The sequence below is a fragment of the Zalophus californianus genome, chromosome X, assembly GCF_009762305.2.
Source record: "Zalophus californianus isolate mZalCal1 chromosome X, mZalCal1.pri.v2, whole genome shotgun sequence".
NCBI classification, from domain to species: Eukaryota; Metazoa; Chordata; class Mammalia; order Carnivora; family Otariidae; genus Zalophus; species Zalophus californianus.
In genome coordinates, this window is record NC_045612.1 from 38611447 (window position 1) to 38636938 (window position 25492).

The 25492-nt window shown below is 45.5% G+C and overlaps 1 protein-coding gene and 1 long non-coding RNA gene across 3 annotated transcripts in view; one reads left to right on the forward strand and one right to left on the reverse strand.

Moving 5' to 3' along the window:
* The window catches only part of LOC113930298, a 103576-nt gene that overhangs the window by 12435 nt on the left and 65649 nt on the right, over positions 1-25492 (forward strand). The gene's annotated exons all lie outside the window — the stretch shown is intronic.
* Positions 14965-19737, reverse strand: LOC113930297. Of its 2 annotated transcripts, none has more exons than XM_027607503.2 (4): positions 19522-19737; positions 19256-19316; positions 18922-19130; positions 14965-18787 (listed from the first exon to the last, which is right to left on the reverse strand). In XM_027607503.2, exon 4 carries the CDS (start codon positions 18727-18729, stop codon positions 17188-17190), a length of 1542 nt encoding a protein of 513 aa, XP_027463304.1. In that variant the 5' UTR covers positions 18730-18787; positions 18922-19130; positions 19256-19316; positions 19522-19737; the 3' UTR covers positions 14965-17187. The 2 variants fall into 2 exon arrangements, with proteins under 2 accessions (XP_027463304.1, XP_027463303.1); XM_027607502.2 differs by having other exon boundaries at positions 19419-19737.

The following is a 25492-nucleotide window of genomic DNA, read 5'->3' on the forward strand; positions in this document are numbered from 1 at the left end:
TTACGTGTTATGCTCTGCTCACCACAAGTGGAGCTACCATCTGTCACCATACAAGGCTACTGCAATACCATTGACTATGTTCTCTATGATCCACCTTTTGTTTCATAACTGGAAACCTGTATCTATTCTATCCATTTTGTTTTTTTGTTCGCTAGGCTCCACACCTAATGTGGGGCTTGAACTCAAGACCCCGACATCATCATCATCGTTATTGAAATGAAATAGGACAACCCCGTTCCATCTTCAAGAAACTTGTAGTCTTACCAGCTAGTTTACCAAATATAGCACAAATTAAGTATGAAACCCTTTGTGAACCAGCATGTCAACAACAGTAGACTTGGATGCAAAGTCTTGTTTCTGAAAGCTTCCCATCTCCTGTTTTGGACCTGAACTAGGTGACTGTAAGCCGTCTCTAGAAGCCTTCTAGCAGGGGTCCATAGCAGATGGGGTTTGCTTGTCTTGCACAGTCATTCACTGCTTGTTTGTTTCTGGTTTTGAATTTAATATATTTAGGCAAAGCATGCACACTCCACCTCACTGTATGCACCACCAAACAAGAGTTGCACAATCTACTGACTAAGCCAGCCAGGCGCCCCTGTACCCACTTTTGGATGAGGAAGCTGAGAGTAATATAACAGTGACTTGCCTAATGTCACCCAGCTAGAAAGTGACAAAGTTGGAATTTAAATCAAAGCAAAGTCTATGCTCTGGGGTCTAGGCTCTAGCTGAAGTCTGCCTCTCAGCAAATATTTACTAGGCCCTGACTATGGGCACTGGGTTAAATCCTGAAGAAATCAATGAAGAGAACTAACCTCTATCCTCAAGGAGTTATCAGCCTATTGTAGGGGCCCAGTAGCCAAATCCAGCCTGTTGCCTGTTTCTTTATGGCCTGTGAGCAAAGAATGGTCTTTACATTTTTAAATGGTTGAAAAGAAAATTAAAAAAAAAAATAGGGGCACCTGGGAAGCTCAGTCAGTTAAGCATCTGACTCTTAGTTTCAGCTCAGGTCACTATCTTAGGGCTGTGAGATCAAGCCCTGCTTTGGGCTCTGTGCTCAGTGAGGAGTCTGCTTGAGAGTCTCTCCCTTGCTCTCTCTGCCCTTCCCCCTGCTCATGTTCTCTTTCTCTCTCTCAAATAAAATAAATAAAATCTTTTTTAAAAAAGAATATATGTAAATGACACATGAGAATTATATGAAATTCAAATTTCAGTATGCATAAATAAAGATTTATTGGGACACAGCCACACTTGTTTGCTTATGTATTTGCTTATGTATTGTCTATGCCTGCTTTAATGCTATGACCAGCAGAGACTATATGACCTGCAAAGTCTCAAATATTTACTATCTGGTCCTTTCCCTAAAAAGTGTGCTGATACTTGGCCAATTAGATCATATAGATAAGTAAACACAATTTCAATACAAAACGAAGGAAGGTAGCATTGTTTGGTGGGAAAAGTATGGACTTTGACTCAGTGGAGACCAACACACTTGGATTTGAATCCCAGCTCCATCTCCACTAGATGTGTGATCTTAACCAAGTTACTTAACTTCTCTGAGCTGAGCCTGTTTCCCAGCCAATAAGGCTAATAATGTCTCTTTCACACACCATTTCAAGGACTAGGGATAATGTATGCACAGTGTTTTGCACAAAACACTAAAAAAATAATAATACTAGTAATAGTAACAACGTTAATGATTTGTTCTGACAGAGCAAGCAGGGTGTAATATGAACATGGTATGTGGACACCTAAAACATTTTAGAGAGTTTATGGAAAGATTCTTGGAGGCGGTGACCTTTGAGTTGGTGTCTGGTGTCAGACGGACTTACTTTATTTTTTTATTAAGTTTTTTATTTTAATTCCAGTACAGTTAATGTACAATGTTATATTAGTTTCAGGTGTACAATATAGTAATTCAACAATTCTATACATCACTCAGTGCTCACCAGGGTAAGTGTACTCCTTAAACCCCATCATCTATTTCCCCCATCCTCCCATCCACCTCCCCTCTCGTAACCATCAGTTTGTTCTCTATAGTTAAGAGTCTGTTTCATGGTTTCTCTCTCTCTCTCTCTTTTCCTTTGCTTGTTTGTTTTGTTTCTTAAATTCAACATATGAATGAATTCATATGGTAGTTGTCTTTGTCTGACTGACTTATTTCACTTAGCATTATATTCTTTGGCTCTATCCATGTCGTTGCAAATGGCAAGATTTCATTCCTTTTTATGGCTGAATAATATTCCATTGTATATATATACCACATCTTCTGTATCCATTCATCAGTCGATGGGACACCCGGGCTGTTTCCATAATTTGGCTATTGTAAATAATCCTGCAATAAACATAGGGGTGCATGTATCCTTTTGAATCAGTGTTTTTGTATTCTTTGGTAAATACCCAGTAATGTGATTGCTGAATTATAGGGTAGCTCTATTTTTAAGTCTTTGAGGAACCTCCATACTGTTTTTCAGAGTGGCTGCCCCAGTTTGCATTCTCACCAATAGTGCGCAAGTGTTCCTGTTTCTCCACATCCTCGCCAACACTTATTATTTCTTGTGTTTTTGATTTTAGCCATTCTGACAGGTGTGAGGTGATATCTCATTGTAGTTGTTTTTTTTTTCACTTTTTTTCCTTTTAAAATTTTTATTGTTATGTTAATCACCATACATTGCATCATTAGTTTTTGATGTAGTGTTCCATGATTCATTGTTTGCATATAACACCCAGTGCTCCATGCAGAACGTGCCCTCTTTAATACCCATCACCAGGCTAACCCATCCCCCCACCCCCCACCCCTCTAGAACCCCCAGTTTGTTATTCAGACTCCATCGTCTCTCATGGTTCGTCTCCCCCTCCAATTTCCCCCCCTTCATTCTTCCCCTCCTGCTATCTTCTTCTTCTTTTTTTTTCTTAACATATATTGCATTATGTGTTTCAGAGGTACAGATCTGTGATTCAACAGTCTTGCACAATTCACAGTGCTCACCATAGCACATACCCTCCCCAATGTCTATCACCCAGCCACCCCATCCCTCCCACCCCACCCCCACTCCAGCAACCCTCAGTTTGTTTCCTGAGATTAAGAATTCCTCATAGCAGTGAGGTCATATGATACATGTCTTTCTCTGACTGACTTATTTCACTGAGCATAACACCCTCCAGTTCCATCCACGTCGTTGCAAGGATTTGCATTTTCCTGATGATGAGTGATGTTGAGCATCTTTTCATGTGTCTGCTGGCCATCTGGATGTCTTCTTTGGAAAAAAGTCTGTTCATGTCTTCTGTCCATTTTTCAGTTGCATTATTTGATTTTTGGGTGTTGAGGTGTATCAGTTCTTTATGTATTTTGGATATTAACCCTTTATCAGATATGCCATTTGTGAATATCTTCTCCCATTCAGTAGGCTGCCTTTTAGCTCTGTTGATTGTTTAGAGGGACCTACTATAAATCACAATTCTTTCATTTACCAGCTGTGGGACTTGGGGCAGATTACCATTTGGAGCCTCATTTCCCTCCCATGTAAAATAGGGCTAATCATAATGACAGCACTGAGCTCACAGAGTCATTCTTCTGAGAATTAAATGAGATGACACATATGTCAAAGGCATGTGGCAAGTAGTCAGCAAAAGTCAATCATTGGTATTGACGGTGTGGTGGTTGTTACCACGTGAAGTTGAAGAGCACTGGCCCTGGGCAGGTTATATAACTAAGTCTCAGTTTCCTTGCCTGAAAAAAAAAATGGAGGTGGCTACACTAAGTGAATAGGGTGGTTTTCAGGGTTAAATCAGATAATCTAATAGCCAAATGTCTAGCAGATATTAGGTGCTCAATAAGTGGTAGCTATCGTTATTAAGCACAAGGATGGCAACAGTGAGCACCAATAAATGTTATTGAATGACCAACTAACCAGTGGGTCCAAAGTATTTGTATTCAGGAGTTCATGGGGGAAAATCCACCAACTTTAGCTTGACATTATAAAGTGAACATGGAACTGTCCCTAGCTAAAAAGTTTTGGTATCTTATATATACTGAAACTTTTTCAGAATTTCCTGTTATTTAGTAACTACTAGCCCTAAGCCATTATATAAATACAATTTAGAGTGCGTGTAAAAGTTACTAAGCAAGATGGGGAAATGGTCCTGCTGGCTACTTTTCTCCATCAATAAATAACCCATCATTTGATGAAGCAACAATTTCATTTCCTAAGAAAATACCAGACAGGACATTGTCCAGAACTTTAAAAAGCCCTGTTTGGTAAGCCTTTGGTAAATATATGTTTAGGTAATGATAAACCATGAACTTAGGCCAGATTCACAATCCCCTTTCTGCTTCTGTGGCTGTAGTTACACAAAGAAATGGGGGAGGGGTGATGTTCAAAGAGACCAGAGACCTTAGTCTAGCATTTGGACCATTTCCTTCTCTGGCTCTTTCCCAGCTAGGCTAATGGCATCCATATAAAATTGGCTTTCAGAAAAGTCATGTAGCAGGCCAACTTTATCTTTGCCTCCTTCTAGCTTTTCTTTCCACTCTGCTCTGCTCTGGGTCCCTAGCATCTTTGTGTTGTCCTCCCGTCCCCCCAGATCCCTCCCTGCAATGTCCTGTACGGAGCCACTTTCCAGGGCAGAGAGAGTCTATGCCTTCCCTCCCGTCAAAGCTGACCTGTCTTGTAGGTCTAGGTCACTCCTCCAGGGCTCTGCTGTTGCTTTCTTTTCTTTTCTTTTTAAAGATTTTATTTATTTATTTGAGAGAGAGAGAGAATGAGAGCCAGAGAGCACGAGAGGGAAGAAGGTCAGAGGGAGAAGCAGACCCCCCGCTGAGCAGGGAGCCCGATGCGGGACTCGATCCCGGGACTCCAGGATCATGACCCAAGCCAAAGGCAGACGCTTAACCGACTGAGCCCCCCAGGCACCCTGCTGTTGGTTTCTAAGACAACAGGAGATACTAGTATAATAGCATAGCTACTTTGCACTGTCTCAAATTTGACATTCTCACATGTTAAACTCATTGCCTCAGAGAACAGGTTCAGGAGCTTCTCTGTGAGCTAGGAGTCCTAGGTTTCTCAGAATTGGGGTGTTGTTGCTGCATGACATCCATGGTAGCTACTAACTGAGCATTCTACCCACAGCAGTGCATTGGCTTGTGGGGTGCTTGTCCAGACATAGCAAAGCTCCTGCTCCCTGAAGTCAACTGGGGCAAGAGTAGGGTAATGGGTGAAATGAAGGAACATGGGGAGAACAACAAGACCACCCTCCCAGGAATAGTGTGATGATTAAATGAAGCCATCCATGGAAAGCGTTCATGGCCATGCCTGGCACAGTGTAAGTGTCCAGGAAATGTTAGTTGTTCTTATTCCCAACCACTGAAGATAGGATGGTCAGCTGGCAAGGATTTAGATCCAACATGTCTCTAGTGTACAGATGGTGCCTCCCACAGAGCCCCTCCTTGGGAGCCCACTCACTTTGTCTCTCTCGAGCAGTGCTTACCCTTGCAAGGACCGTACTTAGGCTCCTGATCCCTCCCCCAACCACACAGCCTCTCTTGCCTGCTTGCTGCTAACCCCATTTACCATCCATACTAAAAGCCCTGCTGTCTTTTTTTTTTCTCATTATCACCCATAAGTCAAATACTGGCAGCAAATATGTGCTTTGGACATATTTGTTTGGCTCACATGGTAATTTTTTTTTTTAAGGTTACAGTTGGTTGACAACATTTAAGAGTCAGGAGATACTCTATTAAAAGTTGGAATTTGAGCTTTTTTCCCCAACTCCTAAAATCCAGCAACACGGGTCCAAATTCTAGTTGGCAAACATTTGTTGCTTCTAAATGGTGCCTGCCCCTTTCAACCCAGCCATGCACTCTCTGGCTTGCCACTATTCCCAACAGACCCGCTTCACTCTCTTACTGACACTAGCAATAAGCCCTTCAGGGCCCACCAGGGAGAGCCGCAGTGGCTTCTTCAAACTGGAGCCTGAATCCATGGCAATAACAAACAGGTTTATCGGGGCGCCTGGGTGGCTTAGTTAATCATCAGCCTTCGGCTCAGGTCATGATCCCAGGGTCCTGGGATTCGAGCGCCGGGTCAGGCTCCCTGTTCAGTGGGGAGCCTGCTTCTCCTTCTCCCTCTTCCACTCTCCCTGCTTGTGCTCTCTCTCTTTCAAATAAATAAATTAAAAATGTTTTAAAAAAAGAAAATAGGTTTATCTTCCATGGAGGTCAGGGAAGGGGCTCAGTGTTCACAAAACTTAATCACCTAACTCTACTTCTTGAACATAAGAGATGTTCCTTCGATCCTAGGGAAGAGAAAAAATATTCCTTTCATCCTGGAGAAGGTTGCCCTTCGCTGACAATGGGCCAAATGATCCCTCCTAATGGAGGACGAGAATACACAAACACACACACACACACACACACACACACACACACACACACACACTCTGAATGTTTGCATCCTGCTATAAACTCATCTCTCCTTAAACAAAGAAGTCCACATGTGTCTATTTCAACTAAGTGGTCTTTCTTGCCCAACAACTAAGGCTTTGTCTGTGGAGTTTATAGGGCCATGTGTTATTCAAATACTTTGGGCTGCTTTGTGGATACACTGCTGGGCATTCTCCCAGAAAACATTCTGGAAGCTCTCTAAGAGCCTGCAGGGTGGGATGGAGAGAACACTGAATGTTAACTCAGCCAGTCTTCTCCAGAGGGGCAGTCAGCATCTGGGAGAAGCAGGGCAGCTGCAAACCCAGCCCAGTGGCCAGGCATGGCTGTAGGAGTACAAAGTGTCTGCAGCTTGCTTGAAGTCTAAAGAAGAAAAATAGCTGATCAGTTCTTCCGAGCTTGGGGGTAATGATCAAAAACACTCACGCAGCTTACTACAGGCCAGGCAGGCACTGTTCCATGATCTCACAAAAATCCGATGAGAGAGGTCCCATTATTATCTGCATTTTTATCAGTAAGGAACCAGACGCACAAGAGGTTAACTAGCTAAGGCTGTGAAACCAAATCGCCTAAAGCAAGGATCCTAACCCTGGCAGGGCGCCTGCAGTGTGCACTCCTAACCACTCCGCCCTGCTGCTCAGTAAGGGCAAGGGACCACCGGCATCAGCATCACCTGGGAACTCCTTAGAAATGCACATTTCAGGCCCCACCCAGACTGAATCGGAAACTCTGCGGATGGCACCCAGAAATCTGTTTTTAGCAAGCCCTCCAGGTGACTCTGATTCAAGCCTCTGCTTGAGAACCACACCCTAGGGGGTAAGGGCTCCCAAAAATTGCAATAGGGCTCCGCAGGTTGCCTGCAGGGGCGGAGGGCTGGCAGAAAATGCGGTCAATTGAATAATAATTGAAAGGCATGGGGGCCGGGATGATTTCCCACCAGCTGGTCCTAGTGCCTGTGATTCCATTATTAGCCATCATTCCTTTGGATTGTGAAGCCCTCAGGATTGAGAAGATGCATTTATGACAATGCAAATGCCCCTGGTAAAATGAATGCCACAAGCCAATTCTTTACGGAATCTCCTGGAGAGTGACCAACCATTTCTGTTTGCCTGGGACTAAAGGGTTTCTGGAGACGCAGGACTTTTCTGTGTTGAAACAGAGACAGTCTCTCCAACATTCAAATTTGCCCAGGACTGAGGCAGTTCCTGGGAGACAGGATTTTTAGTGCTAAAAACAGGAAGTCCTGGGGAAGCCTGGATAAGCTGGACATCATGGACTGGACACAGTAGGCCACGTCGATGACTTGGAAGCCACACAGCTAAAGATGCCCCAACTTTAAACATGACTTCTACAGGACATTTTTCGGGATCAACATTTGCCCAACTTCAGCCCATGGGTGGAGGTAAGGTTCTGCATCAAAAACAGACCTGAGGGGTTATTAGGACACATAACTCCACAGCACCAGACACATCCATGCTCCCCCTAAATTATACAAATGGCGGTGCGTGTGGGAGGCAGGCGACGATGCCTCCATTTGCAATTATGGTAGCAAAGCCTTAAAGCCAAGGGACAAAATGCTGCTTACGGGGGGAGAAGCAGACAATAAAATGGTAGCTATCATTCTGAGGTGTAGGATCTCAGCCACGGCAGGACAATGTGCAGCAATAAAGGCCGGGAGAGAATATGCTCCTGCGTTAATAGTCGTCACCGCGGGTCGGTGGGATCATGCACGGGCCACGTTTTCCCGCTTCCTGATTCTTTTGTGTAACCTCCAACGGCCTACCTCACCATGTCATCAGCAAATAATCAAAACTCATGCAGGAGGGCAACAAGGCCAAGGAGCTTTCTCCTGGTGGAGAAAGTCGGAGGAGTCAGCCAACGTGGGAGGTGCTCAGGGGACTCCCCAGCCCGCAGCTGCTGGAAGAGAGACCCAGGCACAACACAGACAGCTCCGCCCATCGCCCACCTGGAAGGAGGCAGGGATTCCATTTTTCTCCAGCTACCTGTGGGAATGAAGGAGGGCGCTCACTCTTCTGCTCTAACCAACACTTGCCTGATTTGGCAGCGACGGTGCTGCTCTTACTCTAGGTTGCTACCACCTGCCGCGTGTCTTGCCGCCTTACCTGGCAGCTTGGCTGGACAATGCAGCTGGGCATATAGGCTGAGAGTAAAGCGTAGGCTTTTGCATTGGCCTTTCGGATAGCCTGGCTTTGGGGTCGATTTAGTTAAAATGATGCCCTGGTGCATTCCCTGGCAACACTGAAGGGGTAGATATTCATGGAGGGTTCAGAGGGGGCCTAAGTGCCCCTTTTCTGTGTCCTGCATGCTCTAGCAGGCTCTTCGGGAACGTTTGGAGAAGTGTCTTTTTGAAGGTGCACAAGGGAATTTTCTGATGCCCGCTCATCTTCTTCCCCAATGGGGCACATACACCCCCAGTTCACCACAGGGCTGGTTTAGTAGCCCAGGGTGTTCACAGGAAAAGAGCACAGGTTGAAAGCAGGGCAAATCACACAGTCAACTGCTAGGGGTGCTCAAGGGGTTCCCCAGCTTCAAAAACCCCTCTTTGTCACCCCAACCCCAGTACACAGTTTCAGAATGAAGAGTGATTCATTTTGGCCTGGTGTAGACTCTGGCTTTGGGGTAAATGTTCTGCTCTGTGGGAGCACTGCTACAGGTCAGGGTCAAGGCCCCTCATCAGTCACTGGCTGAACGGGAATGGAGTTTGGGATGTGACAAAGGAAGGCATTCCGGTTTTGCGTCCCTTTGGCGAACTCTCCCTGGAGCCACAAGGGCACAGTGGGACGAAGAGGAACTGAGCTACCTGCCCAGGTGAATGCAAATACCGGCCCAGGCAATCATGCAAATACCTTCACAGCAGGCCCTGCAGGGGGTGCACCTGAAGGGGATATGCAAAACCAGAAGTACACAGCTTGCTCTCAGCAGCTCCAAACCCTCCGGTCTGCTTTCCCCTTCACCCTGCCCCGGGCAGAAGCCCCAGAGCGGGCTCCCGACCCCCAAGGCCAAAAAGACCAAACACAAGCCATCCTTTCGCAGAGGGGAGCCTTAAAGGATACAACGGGGAACAAATGGCCATCTCCACGTTACAGTTTCTGCAAGATTAACAATCCCTCCGCTGTTCCTCTCCTCCTCCTTAATGACCCAAGCCGCGCAGCTATTAAGTGATAAATCTTCTGTATTCATGACCGGCTGGTTTCATTACACGGCCCAAACTGAAACAATCAAGATAATGGAGCTACCTCGGAGGCATTAAGGAGGCCAGCTGCTGTGCAAGACAGGGAGCAAACTCAGCAGGCAGCCCGAGCCCCATCTCCCGGGAAGAAATGCTGAAGGAAGAAGGCGAATGGGATGCAGGCTACAGACTGCATAAAAGGACAAGTGGAAGATGAAACAGGGAAGAAGAGCTTCCAGTGCCTTCTCTTCACCCTCCCCCACTCCTCTTTTGGTTTGCCTCTGGGCAACCCACTAAAGCCAGCTGGTGGGATTTAGTCCCGGTGGCTCCACTGAGGTGGTCCCGGTGTGGTCCCCGCTCAGCTGGGAGGGGTAGCAGAGGGAGGATGGGCTAGCCATCCATTGAGAGAGATGATCTGGAAGGATGCCCCCCAACTCCTGCCTCTTCACCCTCTGCCCACCCCAACCAACATCTGCTTTCTGAAAAGACATGTGGAGGGGCAGAAAAATTGTCCCTTCTTCTCTTCTAGGTTCTTTGGCTGATCTAGTAATTAAATTGACTTAAGATGGATCAGCAGGAGAAAAACAAATTTAATTATGTGCACCCTGAGCTAAAGAAAGGGGTAAGAGTCTAGGGAGACCAAGGGGGAGGAAGGCCATTCACAGGAAGGCAAGAGGAAACGTTTATAAAACAAAGTTTGCCCTGGTGTGCAGGTAAGTTTCTTAGGTAAAAAGGTATCGCTGGTTATAGCTCTCTCCCTGCTACAGGCCCCCATTTCCAATGGAAATGTTGGCAGTGGAGAGGGAGGTAAAGAGCTCCTCCTGAATCTGCTGGGTGTTGATTGCCTTTAGCTCACAACAATCCTCATGCCCAAGTGACATATTCTGAGGTGGTAAATTCTGCTTCTCTTCAAATGCAAGGAAAGAAAGCAGGGGAAAAGTTACTTGCCAGCATTCAACTTTTTCCTTTGCGGATTTCGGAGACTGAGTGGGCTTCTCTGGGCAAGCAGATGATGTTTGGACGATGGTCTTCTGAGTTCCTGTCGCTCAGTGGGCATGTTGTACAGCCAGATGCCCACTCACTTGCTGAAGACTATGCCAAGCCCAGTCCCTTCTCTGCGGGCTACAGGTATTTAGAGGTGTTTCCATTGTGTTTTCGTAGAGAACAAGCTCCAGTTTGGTGGTCTAACATCTGCATCTTTTTATTAAACAGGTTGCTGTTCACCATGGCAGAGCCTGACTCACCTCTAGAAGGCTGACTAGAAAATCACTCTTTTTTTTTTTTTTTTTTTTTTTTTTTTTTTTTTAGAGAGGGAGAGAGAGAGTGCGTGCGCACACACACACGTACTGCACAAGCTCGGGGGCGGGGAGGGGCAGAGGGAGAAGAAGGAGAGAATCCCAAGCAGGCTCCATGCCCAGGGCAGAGCCAGACATGGGGCTTGATCTCACGACCCTGAGATCATGACCTAAGCCAAAATCAAGAGTCCGATGCTTAACTGACTGAGCCACCCAGGCGCCCCTAGAAAAATCACTCTTAACTCCGAACTTCCAAGACCAAACATCCTCATCCAGTGACACACAGCGTTTGGCTCTCAGATCCAATACATTCCAAATTTCTCTTTGACTGAACAGCAGGAGCAAGGGTTTTGTTTACTCGGCACCAACCTCTTTTCTGAATGAGCCACGTTTAGGTGGAGAAAGATCTGCTTGAAACAGCTTCTCCTCCTGTCTCCATGTTGTCTCCTTTCAAACCATCATGCACACATGTGACTGACTGATCTTTCAAACATTCATTGTCTAACCTTTGGTTTTGAAATAATTATAGACTCATAGGAAGTTGCAGAAATAGTGCCAAGAGTTCCCTTGTACCCACCCCCCAGATTCCCCCCCACACACACAATTGTGACATCTTACATAATTAGTGTATTACCCAAACCAGGCTCATTATAATTAACTAGACTGCAGATGTTGCTCAGATTTCAGAAATAAAAAATGAAGTTGTGGGGATCCTGGGTGGCTCAGTCGGTGAAGTGTCTGCCTTCAGCTCAGGTCACGATCCCGGGGTCCTGGGATCGAGCCCCGCATCGGGCTCCCTGCTCAGTGGGAAGCCTGCTTCTCCCTCTCCCTCTGCCCCTCCCCCCTGGTTGTGTGCTCTCTCTCTCTCTCTATCTATCACACACACACACACACACACACACACACACACACACACACACACACACACACACAGTTTAAATGTCTGCCTGCTGCCCCTCCGGGGCCAGACCCCACTCCATGCAAATGGCCTTGGTTCCCACTGTTCTCCTAAACATACACGCCTCTTTCTGTGGGGCTCCTCTACACACTGTTCCCACTCATAAGCCCGGCTCTTATCTTGACTCTTTGGTAACACTTTCCTGAGCTGCTCTACCCTTCCTTGAGCTTTCCTTCTTCTGAATTCCTTCTTCTGAATATGGCCAGAAATGACTTTCAGCAAAGTTGTATAATTAGCCGGTGAGGTGTTTTTTTTTTTTTTATACCATCTTGCATTGTTTTTTAATTTGTGGTAAAAGACACATACCATACACTTTACCATATGAATCATTATTAGGTGGAGAATTCTGTAGCATTAAGTACAGTCATGTTGTGCAACCATCGCCACCATGTAGTTCCAGAACTTTTATATTATTGCCAATTGAAATTCTGTATCCATTAAACTTGAAATCTCCATACCCCTTTTCCCCACACCTGGCCGCCAGTATTTTACTTTCTGTCTCTATACATTTGACTACTCTGGGTGCCTCATATGCGTGGGGTCATGCAATATTTTGTCCTGTGGTTGCATTTTTAAAAGTTGTTTGAAGACTTTTGCTAGATTGGAAACTCTTCAAGGGCCCAGCACCCTGCTGAAATGAGGAATACATAAGTAGGTAGATAAATAAACGCAGAGATAGTCTCACAGTATCCAGCATAGTTTGGGGTAATTGATAGATGTGGATTTTTCTCACCTCGTTAAGAAACCAGACCCCTCATTTTTTGTTTAAACCAGGAATGTCTTCTAAGATATCTCCCAGACCTTTTATTGTGGCTTTCTTATCCTTAGGTTAAAAACATGCTCTGAGGCTGGGTTTGCATCTGCCTAGGCCCAGTAGGTTTTGGCTGTGCTCACTGTGATAGAGCATGTATGGTGCCAAAATTACCTTCTTTTTGGCCCATTTCCCAAGGTAAATGTTGAGCTCATTGAAGGAAGAGATAGTATTTCTTTGATGTTTCTTTGCAGCACCCATGGCAGTGTCTGATCCCCACCCAAAAGCACTTGAGTAATATTGGCAGGATGGGCAGGGGGGGAGGGCTGGGGCTGGGCATTATATGACTATCAAGGAATCTAGTTTGACAACCAAATGAAGATGGAGAAGAGATTGGCACTGGGGCATAGGGCAAACCAAATCCCACAGGGCAAAATACATACCCTCTTGTTTTTGTCATTGGAGAAGAATGAATAATAGTAGCAGCAAACATGAATACTTAAATACATGCCAGGCATTACTCCAGACACTTGACACATATTTTCTCTTTTAATCCTTACAATAGGCTTGGGGTGCCTGGGTGGCTCAGTCAGTTAAGCATCTGCCTTTGGCTCAGGTCATGATCTCAGGGTCCTGGGATCAAGCCCCACATCGGGCTCCCTGGTCATCGGGGAGTCTGCTTCTCCCTCTGCCCCTCCCCTCAATCGTGCCTGCTCTCTCGCTTTCGCTCTCTCTCAAATAAATGAAATCTTTAAAAAATCCTCACATCAATCTTAAGAGACCAAACCAACTATTGTTGGTTTCTTTTTACAGGTGAAGAAATCGAGGCATGGAAGGGTTAAGTAATTTATGCAAGTTAGTAAGAAGAGTCAGGATTTGAATTCAGATAGACTCCAGAGCCCATGTTCCTGGAGCCGGAAGCACTTCTGGCTGGTGAGCTGCGGTGGTTAGAGCTTGGGGACAAGGGAGGGGACTCTGTGGCTCAATTAGCTTTGCTCCCTTCCGAGGTCCAATCCTGGCTGGAAAATGGCTGCCCACGGTCACAAGGAATGAGACTTAAAGACTGGGTGTAGCCTCATCCCTAGTGGCAAAACCACTCCAAAGGCCATCCTACTGCTAATGGGTCACTGATGTCACCTTCATATACTAAGGACAGCATGTTTTGTTTTGTTTTTTTTTAAAGATCTTATTTTATTTTATTTTTTAAAAGATTTTATTTATTTATTTGAGAGAGAGAGAGAGAGCACAAGCCGGTGGAGGGGGAAGAGGCAGAGGGAGAAGCAGACTCCCCACCCAGCAGGGAGCCCGATGTGGGGCTCGATCCCAGGACTCTAGGATCATGACCTGAGCCGAAGGCAGATGCATAACTGACTGAGCCACTGAGGTGCCCCTTTATTTTGTTTTATTTAATAATTTCTACATCCAACATGAGGCTCGAACTCATGACCCCGAGATCAAGAGTCTCAGGCTCTACCCACTGAGCCAACCCAGGGCAGTTTTGATATCAAGGAGCACTGTGAACTTCTTGGGAGCTAAGCACTATATAAACTCTGGGTACTTCAGGATTGTCAGTTAAGGCAAAAGCCATGAAAGAGCCCTTGTGTTTCACAGGGCTCCCCCACCTCCACCCCAGGGAACCCATTTATTTTATGGGAAATGAATGATGTCCAGCAATTTCTTTACCTAGCTGTGAGATGAAAGGGTAGTCCCTTGAGCACCCAGCCCACTTACATATACAGGAAGTGACCCCCAAGTGGCTGCCTGAGTTTTAGAACAATCTATATCCCACAGGAATACTTCCTACCACAAAACTTCACTGAGTCCCTGAAGCAATAGAGTATGCAGCTTTGGTTCAGGTGCAAAAGAAAGCCCCGGATGCACCAACTAAAATGCATCACGGGGCAGGGAGAAGGCCTGGAGGGGCTTTGCGCACAGTGGATGGTTCCTATTGGGGCACGTGGGAGACAGGGCTGGAAATGTGAAGCCTTCTTAGGGAAGGAAGGCAGGGAGAAGGATTTTATTTTGAAACAGACAGAAATAAGTTGTTGCGCCCGGAGAGCTCAGCTTAAACGGCTTATCCTGTGGTGAGCGATGCCATCATATTGCCTTTGTAAGGGGAGACCCGTTCCCTGGGGACTGCTCAGGCCACCCTTGTTCCTCCTGGCTGCCATAGTAGTGGTATGATAAAGGACAGCCATAAGACCAGTTGTGTTTCTTAGATGCTGGGGTTTCCTCCCCAACACAAGAGCAAGACTCTTGTCGGTTGCCTGCTGTTGCGCTTGAAGTATCCCCAAAATTAATGTGACACAGAAAATAAGTCAAGCAAATGCAGTCTTTATTTACAGTTATAGGCCCTTCTGCCTCAAATACATTTCGACTCTTACCCTAGTGAGCTGAGCTGGACAATGAAGGGAACTCAGACCCCCCTGACCCTCTCTTTCGGCTTTAAACTTGGACCAACCCAAGAACTGGGCAACCAGCTTCTCCTTATTCTCTTTCCCCTGCTCATCCCCTTGCCCTGTGTAGCTCTCCTGCCCCAAATTTCCAACTAATGTGGGAGAAATAGAGGAGAGGACTCACCTGGAAAAAAGAAATCAGGGATTCATTCCTTTGTTCCTGTTCTCCCACCGCCCCACTTCACTGGAGTTCTTTCATTCCCCATATTCTAACCTTGATTCATAGCAGAGAGCCCTTTCTGAGGTGGCGTTGAAGGGTAGTGAGGCTATGAGGCCCCAACTCCTGCATATACACACTCACTCTTCTGGTTAAGGCCCTGGATTTAATAGAGAGGCATGTAGCCAACTAGAGGGTACAACTGTCCCCTTCAAGTGAGATCAGAGTGTAGCTGGCCCCTCGCAGCAGGAAGATGAGCGGGCATCAGAAAATTCCCTTGTGCACCTTCAAAAAGACACTTCTCCAAACGTTCCCGAAGAGCCTGCTAGAGCATCCAGGACACAGAAAAGGGGCACTTAGGCCCCCTCTGAACCCTCCATGAATATCTACCCCTTCAGTGTTGCCAGGGAATGCACCAGGGCATCATTTTAACTAAATCGACCCCAAAGCCAGGCTATCCGAAAGGCCAATGCAAAAGCCTACGCTTTACTCTCAGCCTATATGCCCAGCTGCATTGTCCAGCCAAGCTGCCAGGTAAGGCGGCAAGACACGCGGCAGGTGGTAGCAACCTAGAGTAAGAGCAGCACCGTCGCTGCCAAATCAGGCAAGTGTTGGTTAGAGCAGAAGAGTGAGCGCCCTCCTTCATTCCCACAGGTAGCTGGAGAAAAATGGAATCCCTGCCTCCTTCCAGGTGGGCGATGGGCGGAGCTGTCTGTGTTGTGCCTGGGTCTCTCTTCCAGCAGCTGCGGGCTGGGGAGTCCCCTGAGCACCTCCCACGTTGGCTGACTCCTCCGACTTTCTCCACCAGGAGAAAGCTCCTTGGCCTTGTTGCCCTCCTGCATGAGTTTTGATTATTTGCTGATGACATGGTGAGGTAGGCCGTTGGAGGTTACACAAAAGAATCAGGAAGCGGGAAAACGTGGCCCGTGCATGATCCCACCGACCCGCGGTGACGACTATTAACGCAGGAGCATATTCTCTCCCGGCCTTTATTGCTGCACATTGTCCTGCCGTGGCTGAGATCCTACACCTCAGAATGATAGCTACCATTTTATTGTCTGCTTCTCCCCCCGTAAGCAGCATTTTGCCCCTTGGCTTTAAGGCTTTGCTACCATAATTGCAAATGGAGGCATCGTCGCCTGCCTCCCACATGCACTGCCATTTGTGTAACTTTCAAGATGCATAATACCACAGTGCCAAACCCTTGCATGACATTTAGTACTGAAAGTTAAAAGCAATCACAGGTGATTAGTGTCTGAGGGCTTATTATATGCCATGTACTAGTCTAAGTGCTTCACATGTTTTAACTCATTTAATCATACAATCTATAAAGCAGGTGCTATTATTACCCCCATGGGATAGACGGGGACCCAGGAGAGAAGAATGACTTGCTCAGAGGAACATGGATAGCAAGTGGCAAAGCTGGGCTTTGGTCCCAGGCACTGGGATCTGCACTCTTAGCTTGTAGTCTTAGCAACAGTAAATTGGCCGGTCTTAGAACTAAATGCAATCATCAAGTCAGTTTACAATCTAATATGCAACCTACAATACTACTTTCTAGTCAAGAGAAGTATTCTCGGGATCCAACACACATTCTGTCATTGGTTTACCCTCTAGACTCTAATAGCGTTTATCAGCCATAGGTAACACACTGTTCCCAACAATGTTGAGAATGTTATGGGAAAGAAGATAGAGAAAAAAGCATTTTTGCTTCTCTGAAGTTATGCCTGTTCTCCAGCAACCTAAAACTTATTTCAGAGAGAAATTGCCCATCCAGAGAGTAATTGCAATGTTACCATGTCATGGAATAAATTAACCAGTTGGGTTGTGAGCCTTGATGTAACATTTTAAACAGCTCTCTCCCAACAGATACACATGGTGGTCCTTCCAGGACCCAAAGTGCTCTTTAGGTCCCTTACGTCCCTTTCTTTTCTCCTCTGCATCTCAAAAACCTTCCCATTTGCCCATCCAGACTGCCTGAGATTCAGCCCTCTCCTTCTCTGGTCCTTGCATTCCCATCACTGAAGTACTGATGTGGGTGTGGGCTTTGGTCAAGGTCAAAGCCTCCATCTGCTCTTGTGAGCAGAGCTCCCCACAATAGCAACAGTCGACTTTCTTAGCAAAATTCATCACTGTGCATTCCCAGAAGTCCTGATCCCCTGGGTGTCTCTTGGTGCTTCTCCAACCCTGACCAGCTTCCAGAGTTTGCTCTGCCTTGCTCTGAACTTGTTCCTCCTCTCTCTCCTGGGACCTCCTCCCAGTTTGGCTCGCCTGGGACTGGAGGTCTTGCGAAGGAGCCCCCTCAAATGAAACCTGTCCCGGAGCTGTTGCTGAGAAGGAGGCGCCAGCCTGGAGCCTCGCGGGCCAAGGAGGAGTGGACTTTGTCTCCTCCTCACTATTCTCCAGTTGAGGCTTGTTTTTCTGCCCCACGTCCTCCTCCATACTTGCAGCAGAAGACTTGCCCTGGAGATGAGTCTGAACCTCATCTGCTGCTCCGAATGATGCCCAGGCTTGTACTGTCAGAGGCCAAGGACAAGCCAAGACACTCTTCTCCTTTCTATTGCTCTTTGTATGTCTGCTTGTCCCTCCATCTCCCATGCTGTCAGCAGAGAGGGATTCTCCCTCCTCCCATGAGACCAGCTCCAGATCCTCAGCTGAGTCTGGGGCCTCGCCCTCTGGACCCTGGCTTTGATGCCTCCCATCGACTCCATCTTTGGCAAGTGATTTGTCCCCTGCCGAAGCCATCTGAGCCTGAGCTGGGTCTGTGTACGATGCCCAAGCATATACTGTCAGAGGCCAAGGACTAGCCATGATCATTTTGTTCTTTTTATTTCTCCCTTTCCGGCTCTTTTTCTGCCTTGTGTTTATCCCCTCATCAGCTGCCAGGGATGCCTCCTCAAGAGAGGGCTGGACTGCACTTGTTGCTGGCCACAGGGCGTCAGCAGGTGCCTCCTGAGGCTCAGTGAGAATAGACGTGTTCTCACTCTCTTCATCCTCCCCTTGCCCCCTGTTTTCTCCCGCCTCGCTGTCTCCAGTATCAGCAGACCCCAGAGCTCCGAGGACACGAGACTGGCCCAGAACTGGGGCTGCAGAAGATGCCCGAGTCTGTAGCGTCAGAGGCCAGGGAAGATACACAATCTTAGTTTGCTTTCTGTTCCTCCTTTTCCGGCTGCCTTTCCTCCCTGCATTTCCCCAGGTGTTAGACCCCTGCAGTGCAGCATCAACAGGACCCAAATCTGGGCATTGGCCATCGGCCCCTGTGCTCAGACTCAAAATAAGAACAGACCTATTTTCCATCTCCTCGTTCTCTCCTGGCCCCGGGCTTTGCTGCCCCACATTTTCCCCACTACTTGCGGCCAGTAGAGCCCCTTCAAGTGGAATCTGGACCTCAGGCTGGGCTGTTGCCTGTGCTGCCAGTGTGCCTGGGTCTGTGTCGCTTGCCTGGGTCACCGGAGCCTCCACGTGAGTTAAAATGTCCTTTTCCATGTTTCTTCCCCCTCCAAATTTTCTGTGCTTTCCTTTCTGGATCAGGTAGTGTGTTTACCTGGAGCAGAGAGAGCAGACGTAACCCAAGAGGCAAATGTGAGTATAGTCAAGGCTAGCAAAAAGTCCCTTTTTGAAGGAGGGTGTCAAGCATCGGGGCTGGGGGCTGAAACCGATATGAGACGCCACGGATACCTGAAACAATTTAGGGACAGCGCAGGTCGAGGAGGCCGTGGACAAGGCGGGGGTGTCAGATGCCTGTTCTCATCAGCAGCTGGCTCGTTGATCTATGGCTCCTCGTATGGCGACTCTGGATGTCCTCAAAACACTGATGGATGATCCGATTCTCAGTCTTCAGCAGCCTTCCAGATCGACACTGTCTTCTTTGGCCGCAGAAGACAACCCTGGGGAGACAACAACACCAACACCACAACAACACAAAGATATTTAGATAAATATTCCCATTTGCTCCTAAGGGGTATAGAGACATCAGTTAATGGTCAGGTATGGAATTCAGTATTGTTGTTACCTTTTGATGCTTCGGACAGCCTCAGGAGACCAAACTGAAGGTGAGAAAGCTGTGGCTGAGCCTATAAAGGCAGAGAAAGAAAGCATCACCAAAGTCAGCCTGGCCGGGCTCCCCCCCCCCACCCCCCCCCCCCCCGCGAGCGCTGGTCTGAGCAGACTCTTACCGGACTATCCTAGAAATGTTTTATCGAAGTTTCTTCTCAAGGTCTATCTTTTTGGTCCCACACAGAGGAACTGGTTCACATGCCAGTAACCCAGAGAGCCTACCTGCTTTGGGAACACAGCCTCTTTACCAATCGATGAAGAGATTCTGTTCAGTTCATTATGGCATTAGCATTTAGGCCTCCTTTCACCGATTTCGGATTCTTCCTCAGTTGAAAATCCAGATCTGGGCTGGGGGCGTCATTCCATTAGCCCGTACGATCCACTCTGCCTGCATTCTTGAGAAGCAGAACTACAGAGAGAATTCCTACTTCTCAAACTCGTAAGCTCTCCAGTCCTGCTGCTTCTCAGCTCTCTACTGTACTATATATACGTGCAACATAATCTTGGAATGGGCTAATTATTTACATAATATCCTTTCTCTCTGAGCAAACATTTTTTGTTGACCTTTTGATCAAAAAAGGGAAAAAAAGAATAAATGAGGGAGGGCTCAAACTCCCTTTCTCTAGTTATGACTGACACAGAGAGCTCAACGAGGCCCCTGTGTTTTCCTTTGATAAGAAAGTGTAACCACACAAAAGAGCAAAGCAAGGGCCGGCATTGACCTAGTAGAGTTAGAAATGGAAAGCTTGTTTTTTTTTTTTTTTTTTTTTTTAATCTGGAACGTGTTTTTATATAGAACAAGGGATGCAGCAGTGCCTGTGTGAATGTGGTATGCCCAGGGGAGTTGAGAGACGGCCCTCTGGACCTTCTCTTGGGGGCCACAGAGGACCTAGAACTATTTTTGCATGGACGATATTCTCACCCAATCCTCTTGCGAGTGCCCCCAATGTTAAGATTGTAGAAAGAGGAATCACAGAGCCAAAAATTACATACGCTGATTGGCTAGCATGGTTTCTGCTTTTAAAACATTTTCCCCGATGCAATGGTCAGCTTTTTCACTGCTTGGTACATAGGTTAAAGTAGTTGCAATGCTAAGGCTAGCTCAGAGCATGACAAATGCAGAGGTTATCACCAGTTGAAAGCCAGCTGGCTGGCTGCCAGGAGGCCACCGTAGGTGAAATTTACCTTATTCGATGTAGTAGAGTCCAAGGTCGGACCCCCACACTGCGAGGAGTTCTGTAGTCCAGTGGTGGATGTACATTAATCAAGCACACAGAGCCAGGTCTCTGTCTATATCTCTACTGCCTCTAACCATTTCCACATTCATGTTCCTAACTATGTTTCTATCTATATAAGATACCCTATCCCCTGGACTACACCAGGATGACGGCTGCCTATTTGAGACTCCTGAGATTTCCCTCTGGTGTGTTGACCCTTTTGTTTATACAGATCCATTCATTTATTCAACACACATTTAATGCCACTGCAATGTGCCGAGCATGAGGCTAGGTGCAGGAGAGTATATACTTAGGCTTCGGGTTACTTAATTACTGTCGCATTTCATTTTGGTTTCTCTGAGGTGCCTACCTTAATTGGAGTTCTGTGTGTTTCCAAACCACAAGCCACCTATTTACAGACACTCTCTTGGTTGACTCTCACAGAGAGCTAATGACGTTGCTCATGTGGGGATTCTACTAGTTTATCCAAAGCCAACCTAATTATTTATCCTTTCTCCAGGTTATTGAGCTCTTCATGCTCTTTGCCCCCCGCCCCCCCCCCCCCCCGCCTTATTAGCAATAAACCTCTCTGGCTTCCGGATAGGAAGAGAGTAACTCCTGATGCCAGTCCCATCCTACTACATTGTACTATTACCACTTTCTTTCCAGCCTTCCAGATAACAAGGAACAACTGTTTGAGGCCCGTTTATTTGTGTGTTGCACGAGAGCCTAAATTTACATGTGTTATGGTATTGGAAAGGTCTGATGTCCTTCCTTCGATAGACAAGAACCTCTCCCTCCTTTGATAGGAAAGGCCTATGAAGCAGGGTCCTGTGAGGGGGGAAGATTTGAAATCGTGTCCTGATAGGGTTGGGAGTCCAGCAAAACAACCCATTTCATTTAGGATTCTTTCATTGCAAGTGACCAAAAATAAATTCATAAAAAGACCCAAACTGGCTTAAGCAAAACAAGCAATCTGTAATTCACGATAAGCTTAAATGTTAGAGGTAGAGCCAATTCATGCATGGCTTAATGCAGACTGCAGATTGTTTTACCCAGGAGCCATCAGAGACACTTTCTTGAGGTTGGTTTCGATTTTCCGACTCTTAGCGGAAACATCTGGTACCTTCTGTCTCACAATGCCTCATCCAACAGTTGCATTCCCTTCCCTGGTAGAGCAGTGGGAGTCCCTAAATTGAGTTTTGTTTGCTCTAACTGGCCTGATATGGGTTATGTGTCCATCGCTGAAACAATTGTGGATGGAATGTCTAAATCCTGGGTCTCTTAGAATTCAACAAAGAAGGTGGAAAGTAAGAATGAAAAACTACACAATCAGAGATGGTCGAAGAGGACAGGGAAGGTCGGGAGGGAGGCATGGGGAAGTGGAAAAAACCTAAAGCAATTCCTGAGTTGGAAATTAGATGTTGTCTTTTTGAAAAGAAAACAGCTTTAGTGAGATAGAATTCACATAACATAAAATCCACCCTTTATTTTATTTTTTAAAAATATTTATTTATTTATTTTAGAGGGAGAGTGTGTGAGCTGGAGGAGGGACGGTGGGAGAGGGAGAGAAATCCTCAAGCAGACTCCATGCTGAGTGCAGAGCCCGATGTAGGGCCCAATCCCAGGACCCCTGAGATCATGACCAGAGCCAAAATCAAGAGTCAATTGCTTCACTGACTGAGCCACACAGGTGCCCCCTAAAATCCACCCTTTAAAGTGGTTTTTACTATATTGACAGAGTTGTGCATTTAATCACCACTACCTAACACCAGAAAATTTTCAGTCACCCCAAAAAAGAAATCCCATGTCTCTTAACACTCATTCCCTATTGTGTCCTCTCCCCTCCACCTCTGGCAACCACTAATCTCTTTTCTGGTTTTATAGACTTTCCTATTGTAAACATTTCATAGAAAGGGAATCATATAATCACATGTATAGTATGTGACATTTTATATCTGGCTCCTTCCACATAGCATACTGTTTTTAAGGTTCATCCATGTTGAAGCATTTATTAGTACTTCATTCCTTTTTTTTTTTTAAGATTTATTTATTTCTTTGTGAGAGAGCACAAGTGAGCATGAGCAGGGGGGAGGGGCAAAAGGTGAGGCAGAGAGAGAATCTCAAGCTGAGCGTGGAGCCCAACTCGGGCTCGATCTCACGACTCTGACATCATGACCTGAGCCAAAATCAAGAATCTGATGCTTAACCGACTAAGCCACGCAGGTGCCCCAGTATTTCATTCTTTCTTATGGCGAATTAATATTCCATGATATGGATATATCACATTTTGCTTATCTATCCATCAGTTGACAAATACTTGGGTTATTTCAAATTTTGGCTATTATTTTGGCTATAATGCTGCTGTAGACACTTATGTGCAGGTTTTTGGGTGGGCTTATGTTTCCAGTGCTCTTGGGTATATACTTAGGAGTGGAATTGCTGGGTTATGTAGTAACTTTATGTTTAACCATTTGATTAACTGCCACACTGTTTTTTACAGGGGCTGCCTCATTTTACATTCTCGTCAGCAATGCACAAGGGTTCCAATTTCTCCATATCTTTGCCCATACTTGTTACTGTCTTTCTGATTAATGCCATCTTTGTGGGTATAAAGTGGTAGGTAGCTCACTGTGGTTTTGATTTGCATTTCCCTAATGACTAATGATGTTAAGCATCTTTTTATGTGTTTATTGGCCATTTCCATATCTTCTTAGGAGAAACGTCTACTCAAATCCTTTGCCAATTTTTAAATTGAGTTATTTACTTTTCATTATTGAATTGTAAGAGTTCATTATGTATTCTGGATCTAAGTCCTTTATGAGATATGTGACTTGCAAGTATTTTTCTCCCATTCTGTGGATTATTTTTTCATTTTCTTAACATTGTCCTTTTTTTTAAAAGACTTTATTTATTGGGGCACCTAGGTGGTTCAGTCATTAGGCATCTGCCTTTGGCTCAGGTCATGATCCCAGGGTCCTGGGATCGAGACCCGCATCAGGCTCCCTGCTCGGCGAGAAGCGTGCTTCTCCCTCTCCCACTCCCTTTGCTTGTGTTCCCTCTCTGTCAAATAAATTAATAAAATATTAAAAAAAGATTTTATTTATTTATTTGAGAGAGAGAGATTGCATGGGCAGGGGGAAGGGCAGAGGGAGAGGCACAAACAGACTCCCTGCTGAATGTGGAGCCCCACATGGGGCTGGATCTCAGGACCCTGAGACTGTGACCTGAGCTGAAATCAAGAGCCAGATGCTCAGTCGACTGAGCCACCCACATGCCCCAAAATTGTCCTTGGCAGCATAAATATTTTTAATGTTGATGAAGTCACCTTTGTATATTTTTCTTTTGTTTGTGCTTTGGCTGTCATATCTAAGGAGTTTGCCTAATCCAAGGTCAAGAAAATTTTTCCCTGTTTTCTTCTCAGAGTTTTATAGTCTTAGCTCTTACATTTAGGTCTTTGATCCATTTTGAGTGAATGGTTGTATATGGTATGAGGTAGGGGCTCAACTTCATTTTTTTTTTTTTTTTGCATGTGGATATTCCATTGTCCCAGCACCAACCATTGAAAAGACTCTTCTTCTTGCATCAATTTATCTTGTCACCCCTACATCAGCTTTTAAAGCAATTATTGCTCTTGATGTGTTTAAAGGGCTGGAAAAGATTAAATAGAGATATCTATAAAGTCATGTGACAAGTTTGAAAACCGATACAACATACTTCATGCATTCCCTTCAATGAGATATGGGGAATAGAGGTGAAAAATCAAGGTGAAGTCTGATGTATGTGACTAGCAAACTGACCTTAGCTGGTATTTCCAAAGAGCATAGGCAGCAAGAGCATCAACCGAATGAGGATATAGCCCTCTAAGATGACTGCTTTAATGAAAGCATTGATTTGGGGCGCTTAGGTGGCTGAGCGTCTGCTTTCAGCTCAGGTCATGATCTCAGGGTCCTGGGATCAAGCCTCACATCTAGCCCTGAAGCAGGGCTCTGTGCTCAGCGGGGAGTCTGCATGTCCCTCTCCCTCTGCCCCTCGCCCCACTCATGCTCACTCTCTCTTATCTCTCTATCTCTTTCTCTTTCAAATAAATAAACAAAATAAAAAAAAAGAAAGCATTGATTCAAAAGTATACCTTTTGTCCTCAAAGCAAAACAAAATTGCTAACTCGAGACAATACACCCCAATAGTTAAGAGTATGGATTTTGGAATCATCAACTCTGGGTTTGAATTCAGATTCCACCTCTTAATAATTGTATACATTTCTTAGCTTTCTGATCCTCACTTTCTTCATCTGTAGTATAAGATAATAGTACTAACAATCTCGTTTTTTGTAAATTTTGTTTTGATATTAATTCAAACTTACAAGTGTTTATATTTTACCCAATCTACTTCATTTATTGTATCATTCTGTGTATGTGTATGTGTGTGTGTGTGTGTGTGTGTGTGTGTGTGTGTGTGTGTATTTTTCTCCTGAACCATTTGGAAGCAAGTTGGAGATATCATGCCCCTTGATCCCTAAATACTTCAGTGTGTATTTTCTAAGAACAAGGACATTCTCTTACATAACCACAGTACATTTATCTAACTCAAGAAAATTAAAATTGATACAATACTGTCATCTAATCTGTAGTACATATTTGAATTTGTTACTTTTATGAATATTGTCCTTTGTAGCGATTTTTCCCAGTTCAGAACCCAAAATGAGATTATACATTGAATTCAGTTGTCATGCTTTGTTATCTCCTCCAATCCGAAATAGCTCCTCAGTCTTTATTTGTGGTTCATGACATCGACATATCTGAAAAGTGCTGCTCAGTTATTTAGCAAAAAGTTTGTTTGTTATTCTTTTGTAATTAAATTGAAATTGTATATTGTGGGCAAAGATACTACTGAGATGATGCACTGAGAAAGACACAGCTTCCTTTTGTAAGTAATAAGTCATTTATAGGGAGCTATCAATTAGATCAAATGAGATG

What these genes read in the sequence shown, in the direction of transcription:
- LOC113930297 (XM_027607503.2), bottom strand. Translation starts at nt 18,729, where the DNA reads ATGGAAAAGGACATTTTAACTCACGTGGAGGCTCCGGTGACCCAGGCA.